Source organism: Olea europaea, chromosome 18 (genome assembly GCF_002742605.1).
Source record: "Olea europaea var. sylvestris chromosome 18, O_europaea_v1, whole genome shotgun sequence".
Lineage (NCBI taxonomy): Eukaryota > Viridiplantae > Streptophyta > Magnoliopsida > Lamiales > Oleaceae > Olea > Olea europaea.
Genome location: NC_036254.1, coordinates 12,062,656 through 12,087,992, shown reverse-complemented (window position 1 = coordinate 12,087,992; position 25,337 = coordinate 12,062,656). Strand labels below are relative to the sequence as shown.

Below are 25,337 nucleotides of genomic sequence, written 5' to 3'. Positions count from 1 at the left end.
TTACAGAACAGTGCAATCTCTAAAATCATATTGTAAATTTTCAATGAACATGATCACTAGCGATTGGTGGTACTTCAAATGAGGCAATGTGAAGATGAGCTCTAGAAGGAAAAGGGAAAGGACAAGGGCGCTAAAACAAAGGAGAAAGTACTAAATCAAGAAAATATTGCTCATATAATGACGTTATCATAATTCAATCACTAATAAAGAATACACAAAAAGTGATTGGATCACAACAGTGTCCACTCAAAATCTAGGAACAACTAAAGCATCTTATGATAGAGAAGAGACTTGATGATGCAGGTTCTGGCTCAGGTTCAAGTTTTTTGCAAGGAAGATGCTTAAGGAATGCTTTCGCTGCTCCTGCTACCCCATCTTCATTCTCCATGGCTTTTGCAAGTTCAACTGCACGCTCCTTCACCTGCATATTACCTCTCTACTTTGTTATCAAATGTTAAGTACTCTTGCGCAGTCTCTCAAATGCACTTAACGTCGCACCTGTCTAGATTCACTCTCTCATTTTCACACATTTATTCTCCCATTATTTCCCAATTGTGATAATCATCCCAAGATATAGAAGAGTTTAGTCAAGTATGAAAGGGATTTATAGATTCTAACTTGACCCTCACTTTTTCTCTACATAGGGCACATGTGCGTGCAAGTATGTCTTCCATGCTTTATCAACTATACCATAAGATGGCAAAAGGAAAATAGAGAAGTACCTTGGGATCGAGCATAAATTTAATTGCATCAACCAACTTTGGAAGAGAAAATTCATCAACTGGTATAGGTGGAGGACCAACACCTCTAGCATGGACTCTGTCTCCCCAAAAAGGTTGGTCACCAAAGAAGGGCACGATAGTTGTTGGACACTGTATCAGAATAGAGATGAAGATCAAGTAGTATTCAAGAAAAAAATCACAAAAGATGGAAGATGTGAGATAATTTAGTTGTATTAATCATTACCGCAGCTTTAAGACCAGCAGCCGTTGTTCCAGCACCCCCATGGTGTACCTGAAAACAATTTAAAAGCGGTGGAAATCTTATATATCTCAATAAAAACGAGATGGTATTACCAATTTGTTAAATGCTTTCAAAATGATTTCACTCGATAAATATAAAACGTCGACATAACAAGTGTTAGGAATAGTGCACTATAAGCATTTCTATACCGTACAAATGTTATCTGATATAATTAATGAAAGTGATTTCTTTATGTATCCCTCGTGTTCGATGATGCATGTAACTATTCATTGAGAAAATTTATTGGTTAAAAAAGTAGTGTCAAAGATTTATGCACTCCTCATGTTCAATGACGCATGTAACTATTCATTCCAGCGCACACTTGTGAAAGGTTCGGGACTTCCACTGCACATTTTTGAAGATTTGGAACTTCCAATGCGAATTACGCTTTTAAATAAATAAAAGGTTAAAAGACCATTTTACCACTTCTAAAGTTGGTCAAATTATGGTCAAAATTGACTTTTGGTCAACTGATTTTTGGATGGAAACAGCTCAGAAGTCCTTTCACCGCACCAGTTTGAAGGGTTTGGAACCAGCACTGCTACAAATCAAAGGTTTGGGTATTAACCTACACAGTTTTGAAAGGTTTAGGACCGCCACTGCAATTATCCATTAGGCAAATCTCTAATAGGTGAATGTCATATTGGCATAATAAGCATCATTAACCTAGTCAGCATATCATGAACAGAGCAGATGTTGCATTGTAAAAAAGTAACGGAATCTCTGGATGCTGAACGGTGGGGGCAAGTAAATCTAGTATCTAAGATAAAATTTTAGCTACCATTGGAATGAAATGCTAAAAAAGGAGAGCGAGCCAAATCCTGAGATACACCGAAGGCCTTAATTTGCATATGACCAACATACCCAATAAAAAAATTTACAACCAAATTATGTTCCTATTTATAACGAACAGAAGCAATGAAAAAAAATAAGAAGACTCACCACAGCAGCGCATTGTAAAAAAAGCCAGTCATGAGGGCAGTTATCCAGCAGATATATAGAGTCCTTTGGTTCTGCCACTGGAAAGAAGCAATAGCTTAATAAATACAGAATCCTAAAGTATGTGCTTACCAACAAAAAAGGACCTGTTGCAACACGTGTAGTGAATAGAATAAGTCCCAAAGGAAACAATTAACTTACAGGTACCAAGGCCTCCCCAGCCTTTGTTAATGATTCCCCTTTGTTCAGTTATTTCTAAAGCTTCAACAATTATTTGTGTCATTTTCTCTGGCTCTTGAACAGGCTGAGATGGAAAAAATAAGTTGAAGATGAAAACTACTTTCCAAGAAAGATCAAGTTACAAAAGCCAAAAAGCATGAAAGACATTAAAATGTTAAAAACATATAAGTTGTGGAAGATGAAGAATTCTAAAGAAAAGAAACATGTATCAGGAAAAACCAACAAAAGAATTCTACTTCATGGACATGTTAGACAAGCTGTAAAAGTAAAAGCAACGAAACAAGATTCTGATAAAGATTGCATAAATTTCCATAAATATAAACGAAAGAATCAAAACAAAGATTCGACGTATTTTTTTATTCCATTGCATAGATACACAACATAATGACAGTGTCGCGTACATATGAAAAATAATAACAATCAGCATTGCTTTTAATCATAGTGTTCAATTCTGCAACAGTTAATTAGATTCTCAAACTTTTAGAACACATACATATTGCATATGATAACAATGTCAATATACTTTATACCACAATTAAACAGAGGTCAAGCTTCTGGAACATAAGACAAACATCAAGTCAATTCTAAAACTGAATCTACAAGAAGTGCACTCTACCAGCCACAAGGAGATGAATTTTCTATTCACATCAATTCTTTTATATACAGCTCAAGAAAAGCAACATAAAATTGACAAACAAACCAGAAAAAGATTGTTTTGTGAATTTTCCTTTGCTTAGGGCTCGTGGATTATTGGTGAGAATGATATTAGGGAGCTCTAGAAACTCACAAGACTACCAAAACCAACATAGATAGGCTTTGGACCCGCTTGAAGCCAGTTTACAAGTGACTCAGGCGGTTCATAATTTGTTGCAAGATCAAGGAAACAGAATCCAACCACATCAACCTTAGGTCCCCAGTCTGCAAAACAAGTGTTATTATAGAGCTCAAAATGGTAACCCAGTAAACATAGTTAGTCCATCTAATTATAGTTATAGCAGATGAATCAGAACTCACAAGCTTTAAAACTGAGAGGTAATTTTCCATGGCATGAGTACTCAATTCTTCAGATATAAGATGAATTGTAACAACATGAATAAATGTAATTAATAGCATGGTAACCTTTTGGTTTAGGAACAAGATGAGGGCTCCATATATATCCATGAGGAATATCCAACTCAGACGCTTGTGAACCACTCAAATATGTGACTGGCCGTAACTTCAACTTCTTTTTTCTGACATCGTTTATCATGTCCCGTATTCCAAGCCAAATCAAGGAATCCACAATCTGATAGGATAGCTGCAAATAACATGCAGGAAAGAAAGTTACATATGGCAAACATTTATTTTATTGAACTTTGAGAGAGAGAGAGAGGAGTACATGATATCTTCCGCTCAGAGGGGAAATAAGGGATGTCCTAACAATGAAAATACCAAACATAACAATTACAAGAAAATGCACAAGGCTTAACCCAACTCACCCTATATCCAGCTGGTTGCTTAACACGGGACAAAGGATGAGGAAATTCACTGGTTGGCCTGGCATAAAGAACTTAAATCATGGAATCAATTTGGTCCAAGGTTAATACTTGAAGTCGGTTAACATGAATTGGAAATTAGTAAAAAATGTGTACTAAATTTAGTATCTTAGCTAAAGTAATTACAAAGTAGATATATATCTATTGAGGATCAAAAGATATGGACAAGACTTACGTCCATGGCATTGTGAAAAATATATGAATTGGTATATTCAATGCCTCTGCAACATGTGTATGCCCTGGAATAGTAATAATCCAGGTGAGAAGCTAGGACTATTCTTTTGTCAAGAAGTATGTACAATTAAGGGACATAGCACAAGATCATTAACAAAACATCACAAATGGATTACTGCATAAACTTACTTGAACTGAGTCTTTAAATATAAGTACAGAAAGGTAATTCAGCAACTTGACAGGCATTCATTGTAAATTATAAATGTGCCACACAAGCTTAGAGAACACTCAGGCTGTAAACCATTTTTTCCTTTCAAACCTACACTTAATGCTAATGGATAAAGTGAAAAGAGAGTGAAAGAGATCAGCTTAGCTAGTAGACTCGAATACTCATCAGAGGAAAGACAAATCTTCCCAGTTGGCCGCTGTACCCATTCAACCATGGACTCAAAGAGACTAAGATGCTCTTTTCGAAGTTCACTTCTTTCAGGAAGCCTTGGTAAGTGCTGTTTTTGTTTCTGTAATCCTGATTTATCCACTAAGTCAGTCTAAATGGTTAATTTTAATTGACGCTTTACAAGTCTGATTGAATTCAGTGGGCAAGTGCATTTAAATCGTGTAAGGTAGCTTTGATGCACAACAATGATAGAAAACCACTGAGCCTCACAGGTTCCATGCCATAATATCTTTATGCTAAATTGCTTGAGGTCAAATATCTATATTGTAAACACCCAAGTTTCTATGCTCAAGTTCAATTTGTACTAGAATTCAATTTCAGTCTCTCATAAGACAGAGGTTTAGAATTCGGATCTCAAGGGACGCGATAGAAATCCGTAAGGGGTAAGATAAGTTCGAGCTCTCCTAAAATGGTTAGTACGCATATTAATATTTTGGACACAGAGGCTTGGGTCGTTAATGTCTGCTTTGAGAGAGCTTAGACCGATTTTACTCATGAATTTTTATTACTTCTCCAAAATTTGAACCCAAGGCCTCTGTCCTATGAGAAACTTCAAGAATTAAATTTAACTAGCATGAAACCATACATTAGAAGGGGCTAAGAACTGGATTTGTAGTTAAATGCGCATTACTCGAGGTTACTGGACGTGCACATCTTCATTCCTAAGACTACATTCTCGGTTCCTGTTTCGCTTGTGGTTGGCTCTTCCAGAAACCTTAGATGAAAAATTTACACCGTACCATGCATTCAAGTTTAAATGATTTCGTTGCAAATCTAGCAAGGAATCTCCACCAGATCTAAGCAGCAAACAGACAAGCAGATAAGAATAACTTTCCACATTTGTTAGAATGAGGAAAATATCATTGTTCACTGTCGAGACGACTAAAAGTTTTTTTTCTCTCAATAGCTAAGTTGAACATATCAGTGATTAGAATCTATTCATTGCTGCTACAAATAGGACATTGCAGCATAATGGCTTCAATTTAAATGTTGTGGTACAGTAGGAACCAAAACCATGTTGTGACACAGCCATCCACATGAAATTATCCATTAAAAATTCATCCAATGAAGAATGTGCCATTTATGGACCCTTTGTCCAACTCAGGTCTACTTTGAATCTATCAACACTAGAGAGTTTGATTGTGCCCACAGTTCGTGATTTATGTTTAACATATGCATTCTGGCAAACATTCTCTACAAAATCAACATTCAAAAACTTCAAGCATCGTGCCCAGTAAGGATCTTCTATGAAGGAACAAACGTACAAAAAATGAAAATCCAGGGGAAGGGGAGATGAAAAGCTTAAAGCGAATGTAGACTTTTTATTGATGTTCTGAGACGTTATATGATGGAAAATATGTTATGACATATCATCCACATCAACTGCCAATTAAAGAATAAGTATATGAAGAGAATATACTTTCATATTCTCTTTTTCCCACTTAATGTTAACTTTCCATCGGTAACAGCTAGATAGCACAGCGTTTGACGGCTCAATGACAGGTAGTAGCAATATTTAGCCCTTGTTTGATCTCCATTTTGGGGGAAATAATGCATTTTAAATAGTAGATTGATGGAGAATGTGTGGTTAAAAATTAAAGAAAAATTCTGAATTTGCATGTAATATAATTTTATTGAAGAATATATAGTTGAAAATGAGTTTTAGAAAAATAAATTTTTAGAATAATGGGAATCAAACAAGGGGTTAATATTATTCTAGGGAGAACAATACCAACAAGTTGAACCGTATTTCCAATAATTTTGAAGTCGTCTACATAAAACTTTCTAACTACTCTATTCGTTCCAAAGCTATCTCTTCTAGCTAGTATGACTAAACCAAATCTTTTGCAGCCACCTTAGGCCATGTAAATTTTATCACAGCTCTCTATGCTAACATGTTCTACTGGGATTGCAAACAAGAGAACCCTCAACCATCTAATCCTTGCTTAGTGTATCCTTAATTGGTATTGCCTCAGATTCTGGTCATATATCATTTTTTTTTTTATTTAATTTAATGAGGATGCATATACATCTTAAAAATGTCATATTTATTACATCGATCATGTAAAAATTTGTTTATTAGTGGTCCAATGCTCATTCATCAGTACCATAAATCATTGTTGATCTAGAGCCAATACACAATTTTCCTTCTTATCTGCATAGATCCCCCTCATGCATATGATCTCTTTATTCTTCCAACCTGTTGTAATCATATCCACCATGTCCTCTTCAAGTCATACCTTATAAATAATTGGAAAAAAAGGTACCCAGAGCAGCCACTCATTAGGACATCCTGATCCTCTAGTTGCTCCACCATCATCCGTATCCTAACATAGCTAAAAAGATACTGTGTTCCATCTTAATTCTATTAAGCCTAAACACTTGGATTACCACGTGGTCCTCCAAAATCGAATATATACCAAGAAACATCTCTGTAAATTCCAAATTCAACAGCTTATAGCAGCCAGCCAGTGAATGGATCATTCTATCAAGAGCATAAAGGAAAAGCACATATTTAACAAGGAGCATTTAGAAACCTCAATCCCAAGTGCTGACAACTTAAATTACAAGACAACCAACTAAATGAAGAAGTATGAATCCAAGAAGATGCAAAAATATATGCATATTAGACAATCTAACCGTATGCCGGGGGATTAGCAATAATTGCATCTGCTTTGAAAGGAATCCCAGAATCAAGATCAGGCTCCTTGCACGCTGGAAGTAGAGAATATATTATTTCCTTCATTTGACTTCTTTGTACAGGTATTTCTGAAGGCCCCGATGGCAAAAACCCTTTGTTTTTAACCATGTCTGCCGAAGAAAAAGAACTAAGTCATTAGTGAGCTGATTGATACATTTTTTATCATAATTACTCAGTAAATAAATGTCCAGATTTGGCAACTAGATTGAAATATAATCACATGTAGTAACAGCCAATATTCTTAAAGAATATCTCCACTCTCTACGCAAAAAACCAAATGAACTGACACATCCCATCTATACGATCGCATAGTGAAATGGTTGTCGGATGAAATGTTACAATAGAATGGACACATTTCAAAAGTTAACTTTAATATGTTGAAACTAGAAAAGATGGATGACGTTATCCAGAAAAAAATGTTGGGACCAGGATGAACATCACTCTGCAAGATAATTTAGGGAAAAAAAGGGACAATAAAAGGTACAGTTAACAGCCGGGCACCAAGAATTTTGGATACTGCTTGGCATATTAAATTGCTCCAAAATTCCAGATACATTTTATACAGGTAAGACAAATGAGAAGCATCATTTTGCAAAATATTTTGCAATAATGCATAGATGATCTCAAGTATGGAATCAGTTCATGTAGATAAAGATAATGCTTCTCTTAATGGACAACATTTTGCCTAGAAAAGGAAAGATTGCATATCACTGTTGAAGATAACACATCATAGAACTGCAAACAATACCAAATCATAATAAACTGTCTATTGCCATCGTTTGTCTTCTGCAGTTATGCATGTTCTATGATGAAGAACTTTATGAAACAATTGATAAATTCTCATACAACTGTTAAAAGCAAGCCTAAGCACAAAATGCAGAGAGGTGTGCTCCCAAGACATTCCGTTAGTGTTGAAGTACAACGCTCCAAGGAAATGTAGATCCTCAGACAAGTGCGTCTCACTGAAAATTAAAAACACCTCATATATGCAATTTATTGAATTTTGGGCTTTTTTTGTCCTTTGGCATCTGAACCAGTCATTTTATTTTAGTTTGTTAAGTCACGCTGATTATATGACTGGCTGAAATTGGATTAGTTACTGAATTGGAAATAAGGTCTTAACATGAATTCACTTAAATGACGGTTTTCTCAAATTAGTTGAAATTAACTGATGGTTAACATTAGTAGAAGTTTTGCAATTTCTGAATATTTCTGAATATATTGTGCATGTATGGAAAATTTCATTTAGACTTAGAATACCATCTGTGCTTTGTTTCAATGATACACCTTGCTTGCGCTTTGTGCTTAGGCCCAAAGAGTCCTCAGTGCCTTGATACTCTTTGCTAACATGATCGCCAAGTCATATATACTTATCTTTCCCTATCTTGTCTTCAATAATATATACTGTTCGTGAGCATGCAAAACATTCAAAAACTTTTCCATCATAATATAAGAGCAGTAGATAGGCTGCACAATTTGAGTCAAAGCCAAAAGTTTGTTGAGTTCCACAAACATCATATCCATCATTAATCATAGACTGCAAGCATGATGTTTTCAACAAAACAACTATCAGTATACGATGAACAATAATAACAAGACTCTCCTGAGATCACAAAATCAGTTCTGAGAAAAATGTGGACAATAGAAACATACATTCAGCAAGAACTTTGGGATCGCCACCAAGAGGATAGAATTCCAACCCAGCAGTCAAGACAAACTCCTTGAAATTTGAATGAGTCGCCAACCTAACACGATGACCGTAATCCTGTACGGAACCATTCTTATCAACAACATAACATAGAATCCAAAGATGAGTTTAATATAAGCTCTTTCTTTATCTTCATCCATCCAACTGCAAAGAATACAACTTTTTCAGTTTCATTTGCCTTTACTTGTTTCAGTGATATGTCATTCAAAATCTTTAAGTTAATCACGTCCAATAATACAAAACCACATTCCATGGAATAGGTAAATCATTAACAAATAAGTTCCAGGGTCAAACAACAAGGAAAAATGCCTCAGCTTCCGTAATTGCTGAACATAGGAAAGCTATCTTCATAACCACAAAGCTGACATACTTAGGCCCAAAGACCAATGCAGGAACACTTCCAGAAAAATCCACTTACCAGCAATCTCGAATCTGAAATTCTGATCAATCACCACTAGATGTCAAAGAATTTTGTGCAGCCCCAGACCAAAAAACTATTTGGTTGCAATTTTGTTAAGTGCATCCATCAAACTCATAATGGTTAGTCCTAGCTATTGCTTTATTTATTCTGTATTTCTCTTATAGCATTAAAGGCAAGGATGAGGATTCAGTTATGGCAGTAACTAGATAAAGGCTAGTAATATTGAAAATAAAGTACCTGTAGTTTTTTCCCAATTGCAACAAATGGTTGTACATCTCCGCGTGTCCCAACAATAAGCATTACAATTTGCAATGGGGGAATGTATTGAAGATCCGTTGCATCAAGAGGTTCTTCATCAACTTCATTACATACATTTTCAGAACCAACTCCAAGAGTTTGAGGTTCAACATCTCCCCGAACTTCAAATTCTACAGTTCCATCATCTTTAACAGTGGCTATTCTCTTCAACAATTTGAGCTGTAGTTCTTTAAAATATTTAATGCAAATCCAATGCTACCGTGTCTAAGAAGTAATACACAATGAGTTATTTAGAGATATTCCAAGGAAATCAATGAGTATGACGCACAACTACGTTAGAAAGTACCTCCATAATGGAGTATAGAACAAATTTAGCTCCTATTTGAGCTTCATTCTATGAAACACATTTTTCCCCAAATTCACTTTCAACCACACATACACAACAACATATTTAGAGATATTCCAAGGAAATCAATTAGTATGAAGCAGAACTACATTAGAAAGTACCTCCATAATGAAGTATAGAACAAATTTAGCCCTTGTTTGAGATTCATTCTATAAAAACTCATTTTTCCCAAAATTCATTTTCAACCACACATCCTCCCAATAAAATAATTTTACACGTAAATCCAAATTTTTTCTACTTTTTAACAACACATTCTCCAACAAATCACTGTTACAAAACTCATTTTCCTCAAAAATGGGGCTCCAACAAAGGTCTACCTTCATGATATCAGGCCAGTAGAATAATAGAAGCTGCCGTCTACAAGATAGGTTCAATGACCTCTGAATACCGAGGTCATCTCTTCCGTAAGCTCAGGAGGAATTGAAAACTCGTTTCAACTCATGGTAGAAAAATTAGATGGAAAGAACTCATTTCAACTCATGGTAGAAAAAATAGATGGAAAGAACTATAGAGTGTGGACACAATCTATGAAACTAATAATTAATGAAAAAGGAAAATTTGGGTACCTAACCGGAAAGACAAAGATGCCGAACGACACTGCTCTTCAAAGATGGGGATTGGAGAACTCAATGGTGACTGCTTGGCTTGTCAATTCCATGAAGCCCTCAAATGGAAAAACTTATCTATTCTTACCCACAGCAAAAGATGTTGTGAAGTTGTCAAGGAGATGTACTCCGATTCAAAAAATTCATCCCAAATTTTTGAAATCAAGTCCCGATTATAGCAAACAAAGCAGGGAGAACGTGAGGTGATCAATTATTACCTTGAGACGACAATATTATGCCAAGAACTCAACAAGAGTTCTGAGGAAAAGTGGAAGTGCCCAGAAGATTGTGTATTACCGAAAGAAGTTGGAGAATGAAAGGGTTTTAGAGTTCTTGGCTGGGCTCCATGGGGATTTGGGCGACGTAAGGAGCAGAATACTCGGTCGGAAACCACTATCGTCGCCACGAGAAGTTTTCGCAGGGCCAAGGCATGAAGAAAGTCGTCTGAGAGTGATGATGAATGGGTCTAGGTCCAATATTGAAGCCTCGATCTAGTGATAAGAGGATTTGGGCCTCATCTATGATGCTCGGACTCAACTACGATCGGATTTTTTTATTTTCTAAAATGTAAGATACAGAGACAAGGCTAAAAAAAGTTTAAATTTAGAACATGGGTACGTTGATACGTCTTTCAAAATTCAATTTTTTTTACTAATCCAAAATGTCGTTTTGAATAAACGAAATCAATTAGTCACAAAGAAGGAAGTGAGTATTGAATAAAGGGTTAAGACAAATTAAATAGAATTTTGGGGTTTAATTTTCAATTATTGAAATTACTAAATGTTATAAAAAATAGAAAATGAAGAACTTGATTGTAATTTGGATTTAGTGGAACACTAAATAGCACTATATGGAATTCATTTTCATTTTATACAAATAAAACCCTAAACCACCAGTACAAAGAGAGAAAGAAGGAAAAAGAATGAAAAGAAGGGAAAACCTATAAATTAAATAGAATTTTGGGGTTTAATTTTCAATTATTGAAATTACTAAATGTTATAAAAAATAGAAAATGAAGAACTTGATTGTAATTTGGATTTAGTGGAACACTAAATAGCACTATATGGAATTAATTTTCATTTTATACAAATAAAACCCTAAACCACCAGTACAAAGAGAGAAAGAAGGAAAAAGAATGAAAAGAAGGGAAAACCTAGCATCGCCACCTTTCTCCACCCCCTTAGTGGCAACGCTAGATTTATAGAGAGCGAAAAAAAAAACAAAAACAAAAACAACGAAGTGTCCGACACGATACTACGACCATTTTGAAGAGTCCGAGCATCAGAGAGCCTCACAATAATGGGCCATCCAATTTAAGAATGGGCATCTAAATATTCAAAATGAAACCATCTCTATTAGGTCACTTCTAATATTGGGCCTAATTATAGCGGAAATGGGCCTAGAGCATTAGATTTATATTTTAAAGGGTCAACAACTGGGTCAAGTTCAAAACAGCAAAAGGGCTGAGTGAACACTATCGCAAGCCAAGACACAAGGAAGATGCATGTTGGGACATTCAAGGAAAGCCAACAAATTGGAAAACCAAGGCAAAATAATAGAAATCGAGGATATCAAGTGTATATTGATTATCAAACTGAAAAATCCAAGCAGTCCAATCGTACCTTTAACGCCAACAGATGGAACAACTGTACAAAATGCTTTCTAGCCTTCAATCATTGAGACAAAACCCCATGAATAATCCTTCCAGTTCATTAGCTCACATAGGTAATTTTTTCAAAACCTTAAAGTTCACAACCCAGTCTAAAACACCATGGATTATTGACTCTAGAGCATCTGATCACATTACGAATTCCTATCACCTATTTTCTTCATATTCAACCTGTACTCCAGTCATCGAGGTAAGCCAATGAGATACTAAAGGGGTAAGCAATCTGATAGAGAGATGTCGTTCTTTTGTGCTCTAGCGTGAAGTAAATTCAAATTTGATTTTATCATTTTATGATTTTTTTTCCATTTGATTTAATCTTAAAGTTAAAATTGCAGATGGCTCCCTATTTACCATCGCAAGGAGAGGAAGTATTCGAATTTCTAATTCTATAACTTTGAAGTCTATCATTCACGTTCCAAATTTATCGTGCAATTTACCATTTATAAGCCTGTTAAACAAAAACTTCCAATTGCTATATTAAATTCTTTCATCTCACTGTATTTTTCAGGACCTATTATCTGTGAAGATGAATGGCAGTGCTAAGCGAAGGACTCTACTACTTTAAAGAGGTTGATATGAGTAAACTGTGTCAAATTAAAGGTTGTAGTTCTGCGTCTGTCCCTAGAAATAGTGAAATTATGTTATGATATTTTAGAATAGGTCATCCCAACTTTCAATACTTGAAACATATTTTCCCTTCAATTTTTTGAATAATAAGCTAATTAATCTTCAATGTGAAATCTATAAGCTAGCAAAACATCAACATACATCATTTCTAAAATTTAGATACAAACTAGGGCTGCACAAAAAAACAGCGAAACTGCAAACCAAACCGAAACCGTTGGTTTGGGTCCACGAAGAACCGTGGTTTCTTTTCCCTCAAAACGATCCAAACCGTTTCAAAATGGTTTGGTTTAGGTTTTAATTTTCAAAAAACGCACAAAATCGAACCGTTTTAAAATTTTTTAATTAAAATATTAATTTTATTAAATTAAAAATTTTATAGTTTTCACTTAAAAAAAATACCAGTTTAGCAATACAAATTACTACCAACCTATTGAAATAATCATAGAAAGTAAATTAACTTCATCATTATTGACCTATGATTTAACAGGTTCACAACATGTCCTTACCTGATATCTAAACTAAACTAAAATTATTCCAAAATCATATGAAATGAAAAAAAAAAAAAAAAAGCATATATCTTCAACAATTCAAATCATATTCAACAAAACTACTTCAGCAAATCACGTCTAAAGTTTCAAAAGCCCAAATATAAACTCTCATTTCCCTAACATTTGACGATTGTCTGCCACTGCTGAACAAATCGTCAATCGCCTTTGCTTGTTAGTCAATTAATCTCTACCTGAATCACATTTTTCTCTCCTCTTTCAATAAGTCTTAGATTCTTATTCAATCCATTTTTCATTGTTCTTTCTTTTATTCGTTTTTTTTTTTAAACTTATTATACAATTGTGAGTTGTGATTTGGATAGAAAAATGATTGTTTGCGTGCCTAGATGATTAATGAACTTGTTTGTGATTTGGAAATAATGAAGGACGGAGTGTATTGATTGTGTGAAAATGTTAAAGTTTTCTAACTATTACTACTACTTTCTACTTTCATAAAGTAGTTAAAGGATGAAATTCATCAATTTTCAGTAAATCGAAACTCTATCAATCTCTATACATCTAAACATATCATGTTCAATCCTTATTTAACATCTCACTAGTAAGACTAAAAAGGAGTTTTAACCAAACTATAATAACAGAATATAACTCTACATTTACCAACCGTTATATGAGAATATGAATATCAAACAAAAAAAAGTAAATAAAAATGAAAAAATATGTATTTGTCTATTAACATCTTTTAGCAACCAACTTTAAAAATATGAACGTAATTTAATATTATTAGTTCTTGTTTAAACTTATATTTAACTTATGTTAAATACATTACTATAATATCGAATGGTAAACCGCGAACTAAAACCGAACCAAACCGCAAATTATGGTTTGGTTTGGTGTGGTTCGAAAAATAAAATGGTTTGGTTTGGTTTGGTTTGGTTTGAAAAAATTTCAAACCGCATAAAATTGTTTGAGTTGAAAATATAGCACAAACCGCCCAAATCAAATCGCGTTCATCCCTAATACAAACCCTCCAATTCATTCACCACAATTCACAAAGATATATGGGGACCCTCACGAGTCTCAATCCGTACTAACGCAAAATGGTTTGTTAATCATGCTCAACTTTGTTGGGTTTATGAACTAAAAGATAAATTCGATGTTCATTCCGTGTTTATCAACTTTTCATTCCATGATTCAGAAACAAATTCAAATCTTACACAAACAATGGCACAGAACACTTCAATAACATCATGGGAGACTTTCTCCTAATATATAGAATAATTCATCAAAGCTCATGCGTCGACACTCCCCAACAAAATGGGATTGTCGAACGCAAAAATAGACATATCCTAAAAGTTACTCATGCCTTAATGAACACCACAAACATGCCTTCAATGTTCTAGGGGATGCTATTCTTACATCCATTTATCTAATCAATCAGATGCCTAGCCTCTACCTTCAAAAATTTCAAAATACTTCCCCACTTCCCATCTCAGTTCCAATCTATCCCTAAGAGTATTTGAGTGCACCGCATTCATTCATGTTCAGTCTCCTTACAGAAGTAAACTCGGTCCTCGAACATTTAGAACAATTAAATGTGCTGATAGGATATTCTCTTATACAAAAAAGCTTCAAATGCTATCATCCTACCACAAAAAGAATCTTTGTAAGTCTTTCTTCGAAAATACTACGTACTTTGAGAAATCTCTCTTCAGGGGAAGACCTTACATGAAGATCGGTGGTTCTTTGACATCAGTCTCTCCCCTCTTGTACCTACCCTACCATCTAATTCCAATTCTAGTATGCCATTAACACAAGGAAACTTGAATCCAGGAAAGATGTAGAAAAAATGATAAGGAGACACAAGTTTATTAAAAAAAGTCAAAATCAAAGAACATGAAGACTCGAGGCATTCCATCAGTGCAATGATTTGTCCCAAGGCTAGATAACATTATTAGTGAACCTTAAAATACAATACTAAGTTTAGTTCCATCAGATCTTTTGTTTGGGTAAAGAAATAAACGGCCGCTCTTTTGATGATCAAACACGGACAACAAAACAAATTAGAGAATTATTTTATTTGACATTATATACTTAGTGTAATGTTGCGACTCCTAGACATATAGATGGATTCCCCAATTTCATATTCTTTCTTTTAGATTTAAATTGATAATAAACTTCCTGTGTATTACCCATTGATTAATAAAATACTTGATTACTTTTCAAAAAAAAAAAATCCTTTGTTTGGGTAGGGGCAATATATTGGTAAAAATTAGATACATATTAACATTTACACTTCATTGAGTCATTAATGTTGACAACTTTAAGAAGGAAACAATTTTAATGATGAAACATGTCAACCATAAGTAATCAAGAGGACCTAATCGACATCTATAATGACAAAGAGACAAAAAATAAAAATAAAATTGCTTTAGGCTAATGATCCATGATGATAAGCGAAAAAAATTCAACATATCATCCTCTTGTATTCAAAATTTATATTCAATTTCACCATTCTTTGTTAACTGTACTTTTTAAAACACTTCATATAACTTGACCTACTTATGAAAAGACTTTTCCCTCTTTATGTGTCTAATAGAATGAACAAAGAAATAGCAGCCACTATCCAGTGGGTTCCTTAACCCCCTTCTCCTTGAGAATCAAGCTGATAGGCCTCCTATTCGGGTGACATTTTCTAGAAGAAACAGGAAGCAACCAGAAGGAAGAGAGTAGGCTAACAGCATTCTGTTACGCAACAAATAGGAGGGAAAAGTAGTTAGGGAGAGGCTATAAATAAGAAGGAAAAGGAGCCAGTTAAGGCAGGCAAAAATTGAGTAGAGAGAAGAGTCTTGTATTCGTTCCATTCTTGTAATCTTTTACAAATTCAGATTAAGAAATCAGTTCTTTATATTCAGTCTTCCTTTAGATTCCTATCAAATTGGTATCAGAGCCCGACATCCTGATGGCTCAAAAAAAGAATGACAGCAAGGTGGAGGCTATGGAAAGAGACATGAAGGAAGTGAAAGGGAGGTTACCTGGGCTAGAAAGATCAGTGGACCAGCTCACCCAGCATATGGCGAAAATGATGCAAACGATGGAGGAGACCCAAAAAGCTGTAACCACGCTGATTTACCAGAAGATGGACCCAAATAGAAAATCGGAAGAAGGGAGATCGGGTTGTATCACGAAGGAGTCAGTACCCACAAACCAGTTTCAGGGTCATTATCAAACATCAGACAAAGGGAAGGCACTGGAGGGATCGGGAGAAGCCAGCGAGGACAGAATAACCGTGGGCATGAATCAGTTTTGGGAGGAAAATAATTGTAGGAGGGTAAGAAAATTGGAAATGCCTATATTTAGCAGTGAAAATCTGGATAGATGGTTATTTCGCGCTGAGCGATACTTCGAAGTGAATGGGTTGACAGAGAAGGAGAAGCTAGCGGCAATCGGGGTGAGTATGGAAGGGGATGCGTTACCTTGGCTCCAATGGATGGAAGCAAGAACTCCGTTCTCGAGCTGGGGACACTTCCGACAACAGCTTTTGATGCAATTCCGCTCCGCCCAGGAAGGAAGTCTGTGCAAGAAGTTTCTCGCCGTTAAGCAAGAGGGGTCAGTGACCGATTTCAAGAGGGAGTTCAAAGCGCTGGCTGCACCGGTGCAAGGAATGCCGGAGGAAGTGTTGGAGAGCACATTCCTCAACGGGCTTAAACCAGCGATACGGGCTGAGGTCCGTTTATTACGCCCAAATGGGGCTGACTCAAATAATGGAGACAGCCCAGAGAGAGGAGGACAGAAATTTAATTACTCAGGCCACAAAGGAAAACCCAGCCCAAAGAGGAACGAAAGTGGGATTTAACCCAACCCGTCTAGAATCTAGAAGAGACGAAGCATTTCCTACTCGTGCAGTGACGATAGGAGAACAACCAACACCCAAAAGAGAAGTCCTGACCTGGCGAATGTCAGATGCAGAGTGGAAGTTGCGAAGGGAAAAGGGGCTCTGTTTCCGATGTGACGAAAGGTACACCGTCGGACACCAGTGTAAAAACCGAGAAATGCGAGTTTTGTTGGTACAAGAAGAGGAGGACAGCGAAGTCGAGAGGGGTGATCTGCCTGTAATGGAGCAAGTAGAAGCCGTGGTTGAGAAAATCAAGTTGTCCTTGAACTCGGTAGTTGGATTGGTAACACCAGGGACCATGAAATTGAAGGGGAGGGTTGGGGAGCTCACGGTCACGGTTCTTATTGATTGTGGGGCTACCCACAATTTCATTGCATTAGGGTTGGTGTAGAAATTGGGGCTTCCTATTACGATGACAACAAGCTATGGGGTCATCCTGGGTTCTGCAAAGTCCATTCGAGGAAAAAGGATCTGTGAAAGGGTAGCATTATAGATGCAAGGGCTAACGGTGGTGGAGGATTTCTTGCCAATTGTACTTGGTGGGACTAAAATAATACTTGGGATGCAATGGTTGAGCAGCCTTGGAAGTATGGAGGTGAACTAGAAGCTACTAGTCATGAAGTTTAAATTAGGGGACACAATAATAACATTAAGAGGGGATCCACAACACCGGAATTTCTCTCAAAGTGATGCTAAAAACCGTGCAACAGGAGGAAATTGGGTTATGGCTGGGACAATTGACTATAGCTGATGAGGAAAACAGGGGAGCAACCATACTGCCCCAGCTCGTTACAAGACTTCTAGAGCAGTATGAACACATTTTCAGGGAGACAAAAGACCTTCCGCCGGAACGTGCTACTGACCATACTATAGTGTTGAAAGAGGGGCAAAGCCAGTAAGCATGAGGCCTTTCCAATACCCCCAAATTCAAAAGAATGAGATAGAACGATTAGTTCAAGAGATGCTGTTAGCCGGACTCATTCAGCCCAGTGTCAGCCCGTTCTCTAGCCCGGTTTTGCTTGTCAGGAAAAAGGATGGAAGTTGGCTTTTCTGTTTAGATTATCGGGCCCCAAACAAAGCTACAGTTCCAGACAAATTCTCCATTCCTGTGATTGATGAGCTATTGGACGAACTCCATGGGGCCGCTATATTCTCCAAACTGGACTTGAAGGCGGGCTATCATCAGATCAGAATTAGGCAGGAAGACGTACACAAAATGGCTTTTCGGACTCATGAAGGGCATTACGAGTTCTTAGTAATGCCGTTTGGCCTCACAAATGCCCCCGTGACATTCCAATCCTTAATGAATCAAGTATTCAAAAAGTTCTTACGAAAGTTTGTATTGGTATTTTTTGACGATATACTGGTGTACAACAAAGACCTGGCAGCCCATGAGCAGCACTTGGAAATAGTGTTTCAGACATTATCAGAAAACCAATTGTATGCCAACGCCAAGAAGTTTTTATTCAGTCAGTCGCGAGTTGAGTATTTGGGCCATTTGGTGTCAGCGGAAGGAGTGGCGGAGGGTAAAATTGAGGCTATGGTGTAGTGGCCTTCACCTCGGAACCTCAGAGAGCTACGCGGGTTCTTCGGGCTAACAGGCTACTACTGCCACTTCGTCGCAGGATATGGGAAGATATCTTGGCCACTCACGCAATTGCTTAAAAAAGATGCCTTTGTTTGGTCGCCGAAGACCTAGGCGGCTTTCCAACAGCTGAAGACAGCCATGACAACAGTCGCAGTCCTTGCACTGCCTAATTTCTCGAAAGTCTTCGTGTTGGAAACTGATGCTTCGAGGTATGGTTTGGGGACAGTACTAACACAGGACCAACGACCGATTGCTTACTACAGCCAAGCATTGTCAAGTAGAGCTCAACAGAAGTCGGTTTATGAAAGGGAATTGATGGCTATAGTGCTCGCAATACAAAAGTGGAGACATTACTTACTAGGACACCGGTTTATAGTACGGACGGATCAACGCAGCCTGAAGTACTTGTTAGAACAGAGGATGGTGCTTGGGGAATTCCAGCGGTGGTTGACTAAGTTGATGGGGTATGAATTCGAAATCTAATACCAGCCTGGGCTTGAAAACAAGGCTGCCGATGCATTGTACCTCATCTCGTCCACGGTTGAGTTAGCTGCAATCACTTTCCCTATGGTGATGGATGTGCAACTGATAGCCTAACAAGTGGACAAGGACCTACAGCTGTCCCAGATTAAAAAGGACATGCAATCTGCTCCGGATTCTCATCCAAGATACTCGCTCAATCAAGTTAGGTTACTGTACGAGGGACGTCTGGTCCTTCCTCGTTCTTCTACTTTAATTCCTACCTTGCTACTGGAGTTTCATAGCAGCTCAGTAGGAGGCATTCCGATTTTTTGCGGACACACGAGGATAACAGGGGATTTGTATTGGACTGGGATGAAAAGGGACATACGGAAATTCGTGGAGTGTCTCGTGTGTCAATTAAACAAGAATATGGCCCTATCACCTGTAGGCCTCCTGTAACCCCTACCCATCCCTCACTTGGTTTGGGAAGATATATCCATGGACTTCATCGAGGGGCTACGAAAGTCTAAAGGTTTTGATTCTTTACTGGTAGTGGTGGATCGTCTCAGTAAGTATGCGCATTTTGTGGCCCTTAAGCATCCTTTCACAGCATCGAGGGTGGCTGTCATTTTTGTAAAGGAGGTAGTGAGACTCCATGGGATCCCCCGCTCCATTGTCTTAGATCATGATAAAGTCTTCTTAAGCCATTTTTGGACTAAGTTGTTCCGACTACAAGGAACCTTCTTACGAAGAAGCACGGCCTACCATCCGCAAACGGATGGGCAGACGGAGGTAGTTAACAGGTGTGTGGAAGTTTACTTACGATGTTTTGCTTATGACAAACCCCAAAGCTGGCACAAGTGGCTGCCATGGGCAGAATATGGGTACAACACCACTTTCCAAGCTTCTACCAACACTACTCCTTTCCGTGCCGTCTACGGGAGAGAACCTCCCCCATTAGTGCGATATGGCACCCAAAATACAGGTATAGCCTCAGTTGAGCAGCAACTTTCGGAGAGGGACAACATACTTGATAAATTGAAGGCCCACCTTCTCCAGGCTCAAGCAAGGATGAAGAAAACTGCGGATCAACATCGAAGAGACATCCAGTTTGAAGAAGGCCACCTAGTGTATATAAAGCTTTGGCTTTACCACCTTCGATCATTAGCCAAGAAGTCCAACGGAAAGCTGGGGCCTCGGTACTTCGGCCCTTATAAAGTCATCAAGCAAGTAGGACCAGTTGCTTATCATCTCGAGCTACCACCATCAGCTACAATTCACCCTGTCTTTCATGTTTCGCAACTCAAGAAAGCACTTGATCCAACAGTAGCTAGTCAACAACTTCCTCCACAGTTGGATGCCTCTCTGGAATGGGTAGTGGAACCTGATCAAGTACTAGATGTCCGACAGACCAGGAAAGGATAAGAAAGAAAGAAGGAAGTTCTGGTTAAATGGAAGGACTTACCAACCTCAGAAGCTTCATGGGAATCAGTCAAAACTATCAGTCAATATTTTCCTGACTTCCACCTTGAGGACAAGGTAGTACTTTCAACCGAGGGTAATGATAGGCCTCCTATTCGGGTGACATATTCTAGAAGAAACAGGAAGCAACTAGAAGGAAGAGAGTATGCTAACAGCATCTGTTACGCAACAAATAGGAGTGAGAAGTAGTTAGGGAGAGGCTATAAATAAGAAGGAAAAGGAGCCGGTTAAGGCAGGCAAAAATTGAGTAGAGAGAAGAGTCTCGTATTCGTTCCATTCTTGTAATCTTCTACAAATTCAGATTAAGAAATCATTCAGTCTTCCTTTAGATTCCTATCACAAGCCTACCTCCAACTTGTAGGTAAATTGAGGCTTAAAAAAGTACTAAATAAATAATAAACCCTTAACCTAAAAACTACAACTTAGAAAGTTTTTGCAATTAAAAACTTAGATATATCAAGCAAAATACAGGTTAGAGAAATCGTCCAGCTAAATAAAAAATGTTAAAACACAATATTAGAGCAAGAAGAACTTTTGATTAAGGAACAAAATCCAATTTCATTTTCTAAGATAGTCTTGAGGAAACAACCATAAAGAGGAGTATCAACTAAATAATTTTTTCAAACACACAACATAAATGAAATTTCCAAAAATCTTTTAGGAAGGTTGCCAACCCCCTATTATATTTCAACCCAAGAATCTAGGTTTATCGACCAAGATTTGACAAAGCCCTATTCAATTGTACTCAAAAAATTTAAGAAGAGTTTCAAATGAAATTGATAGCCATGCATCATGCAATTCAATGATAGATAAAGAAACTAGCATCTAGCAAGCTATCCTCTTCTCTATTTCACAATCAATAATGATGCTCAAACTCGGGTATAGGTATCGAATATGGATACATATCTAAGTGTATGATCTTTTATTTTCTAAAATGTAGGATACGGAAACATGACTAAAAAGAATCTAAATTTTGGACACAGGTATATGGGCACGTCTTTTAAACTTCAAGTTTTTTACTTACTCAAGATGTTATTTTGAATAGACCAAAATCAATTGTTCACAAAGAAGGAAATAGTATTAAATAAGGGGTTAAGACGAATAAACTAAAATTTTAGGGTCTAGCTTTCAATTATGAGAAGTTAATTACTAAATGTTATATAAAATAGAAAATGAGGGACTTGATTACAATCTGGATTTAGTGGAGCATTAAGTAGTATTATATGAAACTCATTTTCATTTTATACAAACAAAACTCTAAACCATCGACGTAGAGAGGGAAAGAAGGAAAAAAAAAGAAACAAAATGGGAAAGGAAAAAGAAAGAAGGGGGAAAATCTAGTGCCGTCGCCTTTCTCTACCCTCTCGGAGGTGGCACTAAGTTTATAGAGAGTAGAAACAGAAAGAAAAGGAAAAGAAAAAAAAAAAAAAAAAAAAAAAAAAAAAAAAAATGGCGAAGTGTTCGATTGAAAGTTGGAGGATCATACACATATTCCATACCCATACTCATGTTGTGTTGTGTCCGACACGGGTACTCCAACCATTTCAAAGAGTTTGAGCATCAGAGAAATCAACTAATGGTGCATCTTTAATTATTAACCTATTTTTATTCCCCTACAGCTACATTTCAAAATCAAACGGTATTATGCAATACAATTTCGCATAACAAGTAGCAGCATTTTATATAAAATATTTCTAAATAAGAAGAGCATGTTTGGCTAAAAGTAAGTCAATTGTACTCTTAAATAAATTTTTCCCCAAATAATTTTACATATGTTAGTTTTTTCTTAATTGTAAATAAAAAAAGTTACTATTTTGACGTTATTTCCAAGTTTGGCTAGCATTAACAATCATTTATAAGAATACTCATTTACGAGTTAATTGTTCCAATGGTCACTGAACTTAGGTCTGCGTTTTTTATTGGTCACTGAAATTTAAAATGTTGAGTTTTGGTCACTAAACTTAGATCCATTCTTGGATTGCTCACTAAAGTTTAAAATGTCGAGTTTTGGTCATTGAACTTTAAAAATGTTGTACATTACTCACTGAACTTTGAAAAACATTGTACATTACTCACTAAACTTTGAAAAATGTTGTAAATTACTCACAATAAACTCGATATTTTTCAAAATTCAACAGTTATGATAGTAAGTATCGTATGGCATATTTCAAAATTCGGTGGTCAAAACTCGACATTTTAAACTTCATTGAACAATCTAAAACATGAACCTAAGTTCAGTGACCAAAACTCGACATTTTGAACTTCAGTGTCTGATACTCGAACTCTTCGAAATAGTAGGAGTACCCGTGTCGGATACGACATGAGTATGGGTATGGGATATGTGTCGGATCCTCCAAATTTCAACCGGACACTTCATCTTTTGCTTCTTCTTCTTTCTTTCTTTTTTTCTCTTTTCCTTTACTTTCCCTTTTCCTCTTTCCCATTTTCGCTATCTATAAACCTGTCGCCTCCTCCGAGAGGGTGGAGAAGGACGACGATGTTTTTTCCCTTCTTTTTCTTCTTCTTTCTTTTTCCTCTCCATTATCTTCTTTTTTTCCTTTCTCTCTCTGTAACAATGATTTAGGGTTTCATTTGTATAAAATGAAAATGAGTTCCATATAGTGCTACTTAGTGTTCTATTAAGTCTAAATTGCAATCAAATCCCTCATTTTATTTTTATATAACATTTAGTAATTCCCATGATTGAAAATTAAACCCAAAATTTTATTTTATTTGCCTTAACCCCTTATTCAATACTCATTTCCTTCTTTGTTAATAATTTATTTTGGTCTATTCAAAATGATATTTTAGATTAGTAAAAAAATTGAAGTTTGAAAGGCGTACCCACGTACCCATGTTCGAAATTTGGACTCTTTTTAACCATGTCCCCTATCTACATTTTAGAAAATAAAAGATCCGATACTTAGATATGTACACGTACCCGTACTCGAGTCGGAGCATCATAGACTTCAATGGACCAATCAAAGACATTGAACATTGGAACAATTAACTCCTCATTTACTTATAAGTAAATTTATTAAGAATTAGCCAAATATTCACTTTAGGTTAACACCACACATTGTAAAATAAATAAGCAAAATATCAGCAATATGACAACAGAAAGGGCAGATTAGAAGAGAAAAACACTAACATGGAAAATGTTACCTAGAAATGAAAATGTTTTCCTTCTTTTGTTGAAAATAAAAACCGCCTCCACCCAAGAAAAATGTTTTCTTTAAAAATAAGTAAAATTAGGCATATTTTCAAAAGTTGAAATTCCATGAAAAAAATAGCAATCAAACTCCTCAAGTAGGAATTTGAGTGAAAAATTGATGTTTTCCATGAAAAATAAATGTAATCAAACACACCATAAGCTTTTTACCTTCTGCTGGACAGAGATTTTATCATCGAAAATTTGTGCTGCCTCTTCGGCAAGTATGTTATTGTTATGTCTTTGCCACTCAGTCTTGGACCTTTTCAACTTAACTTCACTTGACGGCCGTTCTAATCTTTCAGAGTTCAAAATTTCCGGAGGCATTGTATTCACTCTAGAAATACTGGCATCGGCACTCCCTACCAAAAATCATAAAATCACGCGATTATGAAACTTCATTCAAATTAACCGCAAAAAAATAATAAATTGGCATCGTCATTATGCGATGTTTACTTTTATTTCAACTTCATTTCCTAGTAATTTTTTATTTCCTTCATCTGTAAAAAGATTTGGGAGAAACTCACCGGAAGAGTCGCTCCTACTATTGGAAGGTGGAGGAGCAGCAGCACCATTTCCGCTGCTACCAATCGTAGCAGAATTATCTTCCGATGACGAAGCAACTTTGTCAGCCTTCGGTGGTGTTGGTGGTGCCGCTGCCGCCATCAGTAATTCCGCCGGCTCCGGCAAGCTGAGCCGTTGATTCAGATCTAATCACACTTCAAAAATCTGCTATTGGTAATGTTTTAGAGAATAAGAATGTACGTAGAGAGAGAGGTGGAAGCACGTTCGAGAAAACGAGAGAAAGGGAGTGAAATTTTTGCTGGAAAGAGAATTTTGGGCAATAGATAACCGCAAAGGGACACGCACAGAGAAGTTCCGCTTACCTTCGCGGATTGTTTTGGTGAATGACTATGTAAAATAATTTTACTGTAAATAGGTAAATTTTGAAATAATATTTCTTATTGATTAAAAATGAAATAAATATTAATAAGAGTTAATTTGACAAAAAAAAAATTAAAAGCTATTTTACTTTTATGTTTTAAAAGTAATAAAAATACAAAATCAATAATTGATTTTTAACCTTACATTTCATGAAATTCACAATTTTTATTAATTTTTTAACTAGGTATTTCATCCATTTTTTATTAAAATATAATAGAAATCTATTTTTTAGTAAAATCAAACAAGGGTTAAATGTAGTGAGGTTTTTGTTGTTAAAATTTAAATAATGATAGTTAAGATGAGAACAATAACATTTTGAGAAAAAAGTTACTTTCAAATAACTTTTATATTTTTCAAGCATTAGCTAAATATTTTGACTAAAGAAAATGCCTCCTGCACAAGGTCTGTACGGACCCTGACATCTCACATGGAGGTGGACACCACGTGTGGACCCCATGTGTGGGATCCACCCCATGTGTGTGTATCTA

The 25,337-nt window shown here is 36.4% G+C and overlaps 1 protein-coding gene across 5 annotated transcripts; it reads right to left on the bottom strand.

Moving 5' to 3' along the window:
- Window positions 1-24,792, bottom strand: LOC111367467 (sterol 3-beta-glucosyltransferase UGT80A2-like). Of its 5 annotated transcripts, none has more exons than XM_022988355.1 (14): window positions 24,432-24,792; window positions 24,076-24,266; window positions 9,436-9,675; window positions 8,723-8,834; window positions 7,009-7,179; window positions 3,913-3,976; window positions 3,681-3,738; window positions 3,322-3,499; window positions 2,990-3,120; window positions 2,164-2,266; window positions 1,966-2,042; window positions 967-1,014; window positions 723-872; window positions 1-421 (listed from the first exon to the last, which is right to left on the bottom strand). In XM_022988355.1, the coding sequence occupies exons 1-14, from the start codon at window positions 24,568-24,570 to the stop codon at window positions 254-256; spliced, it is 1,830 nt and encodes a 609-aa protein (XP_022844123.1). In that variant the 5' UTR covers window positions 24,571-24,792; the 3' UTR covers window positions 1-253. The 5 variants fall into 5 exon arrangements, with proteins under 5 accessions (XP_022844123.1, XP_022844124.1, XP_022844126.1 ...); XM_022988356.1 differs by having other exon boundaries at window positions 7,009-7,161; XM_022988358.1 differs by lacking the exon at window positions 24,432-24,792 and adding an exon at window positions 20,035-20,982 and having other exon boundaries at window positions 24,076-24,185.
- Window positions 24,793-25,337: the final 545 nt, after the last annotated feature.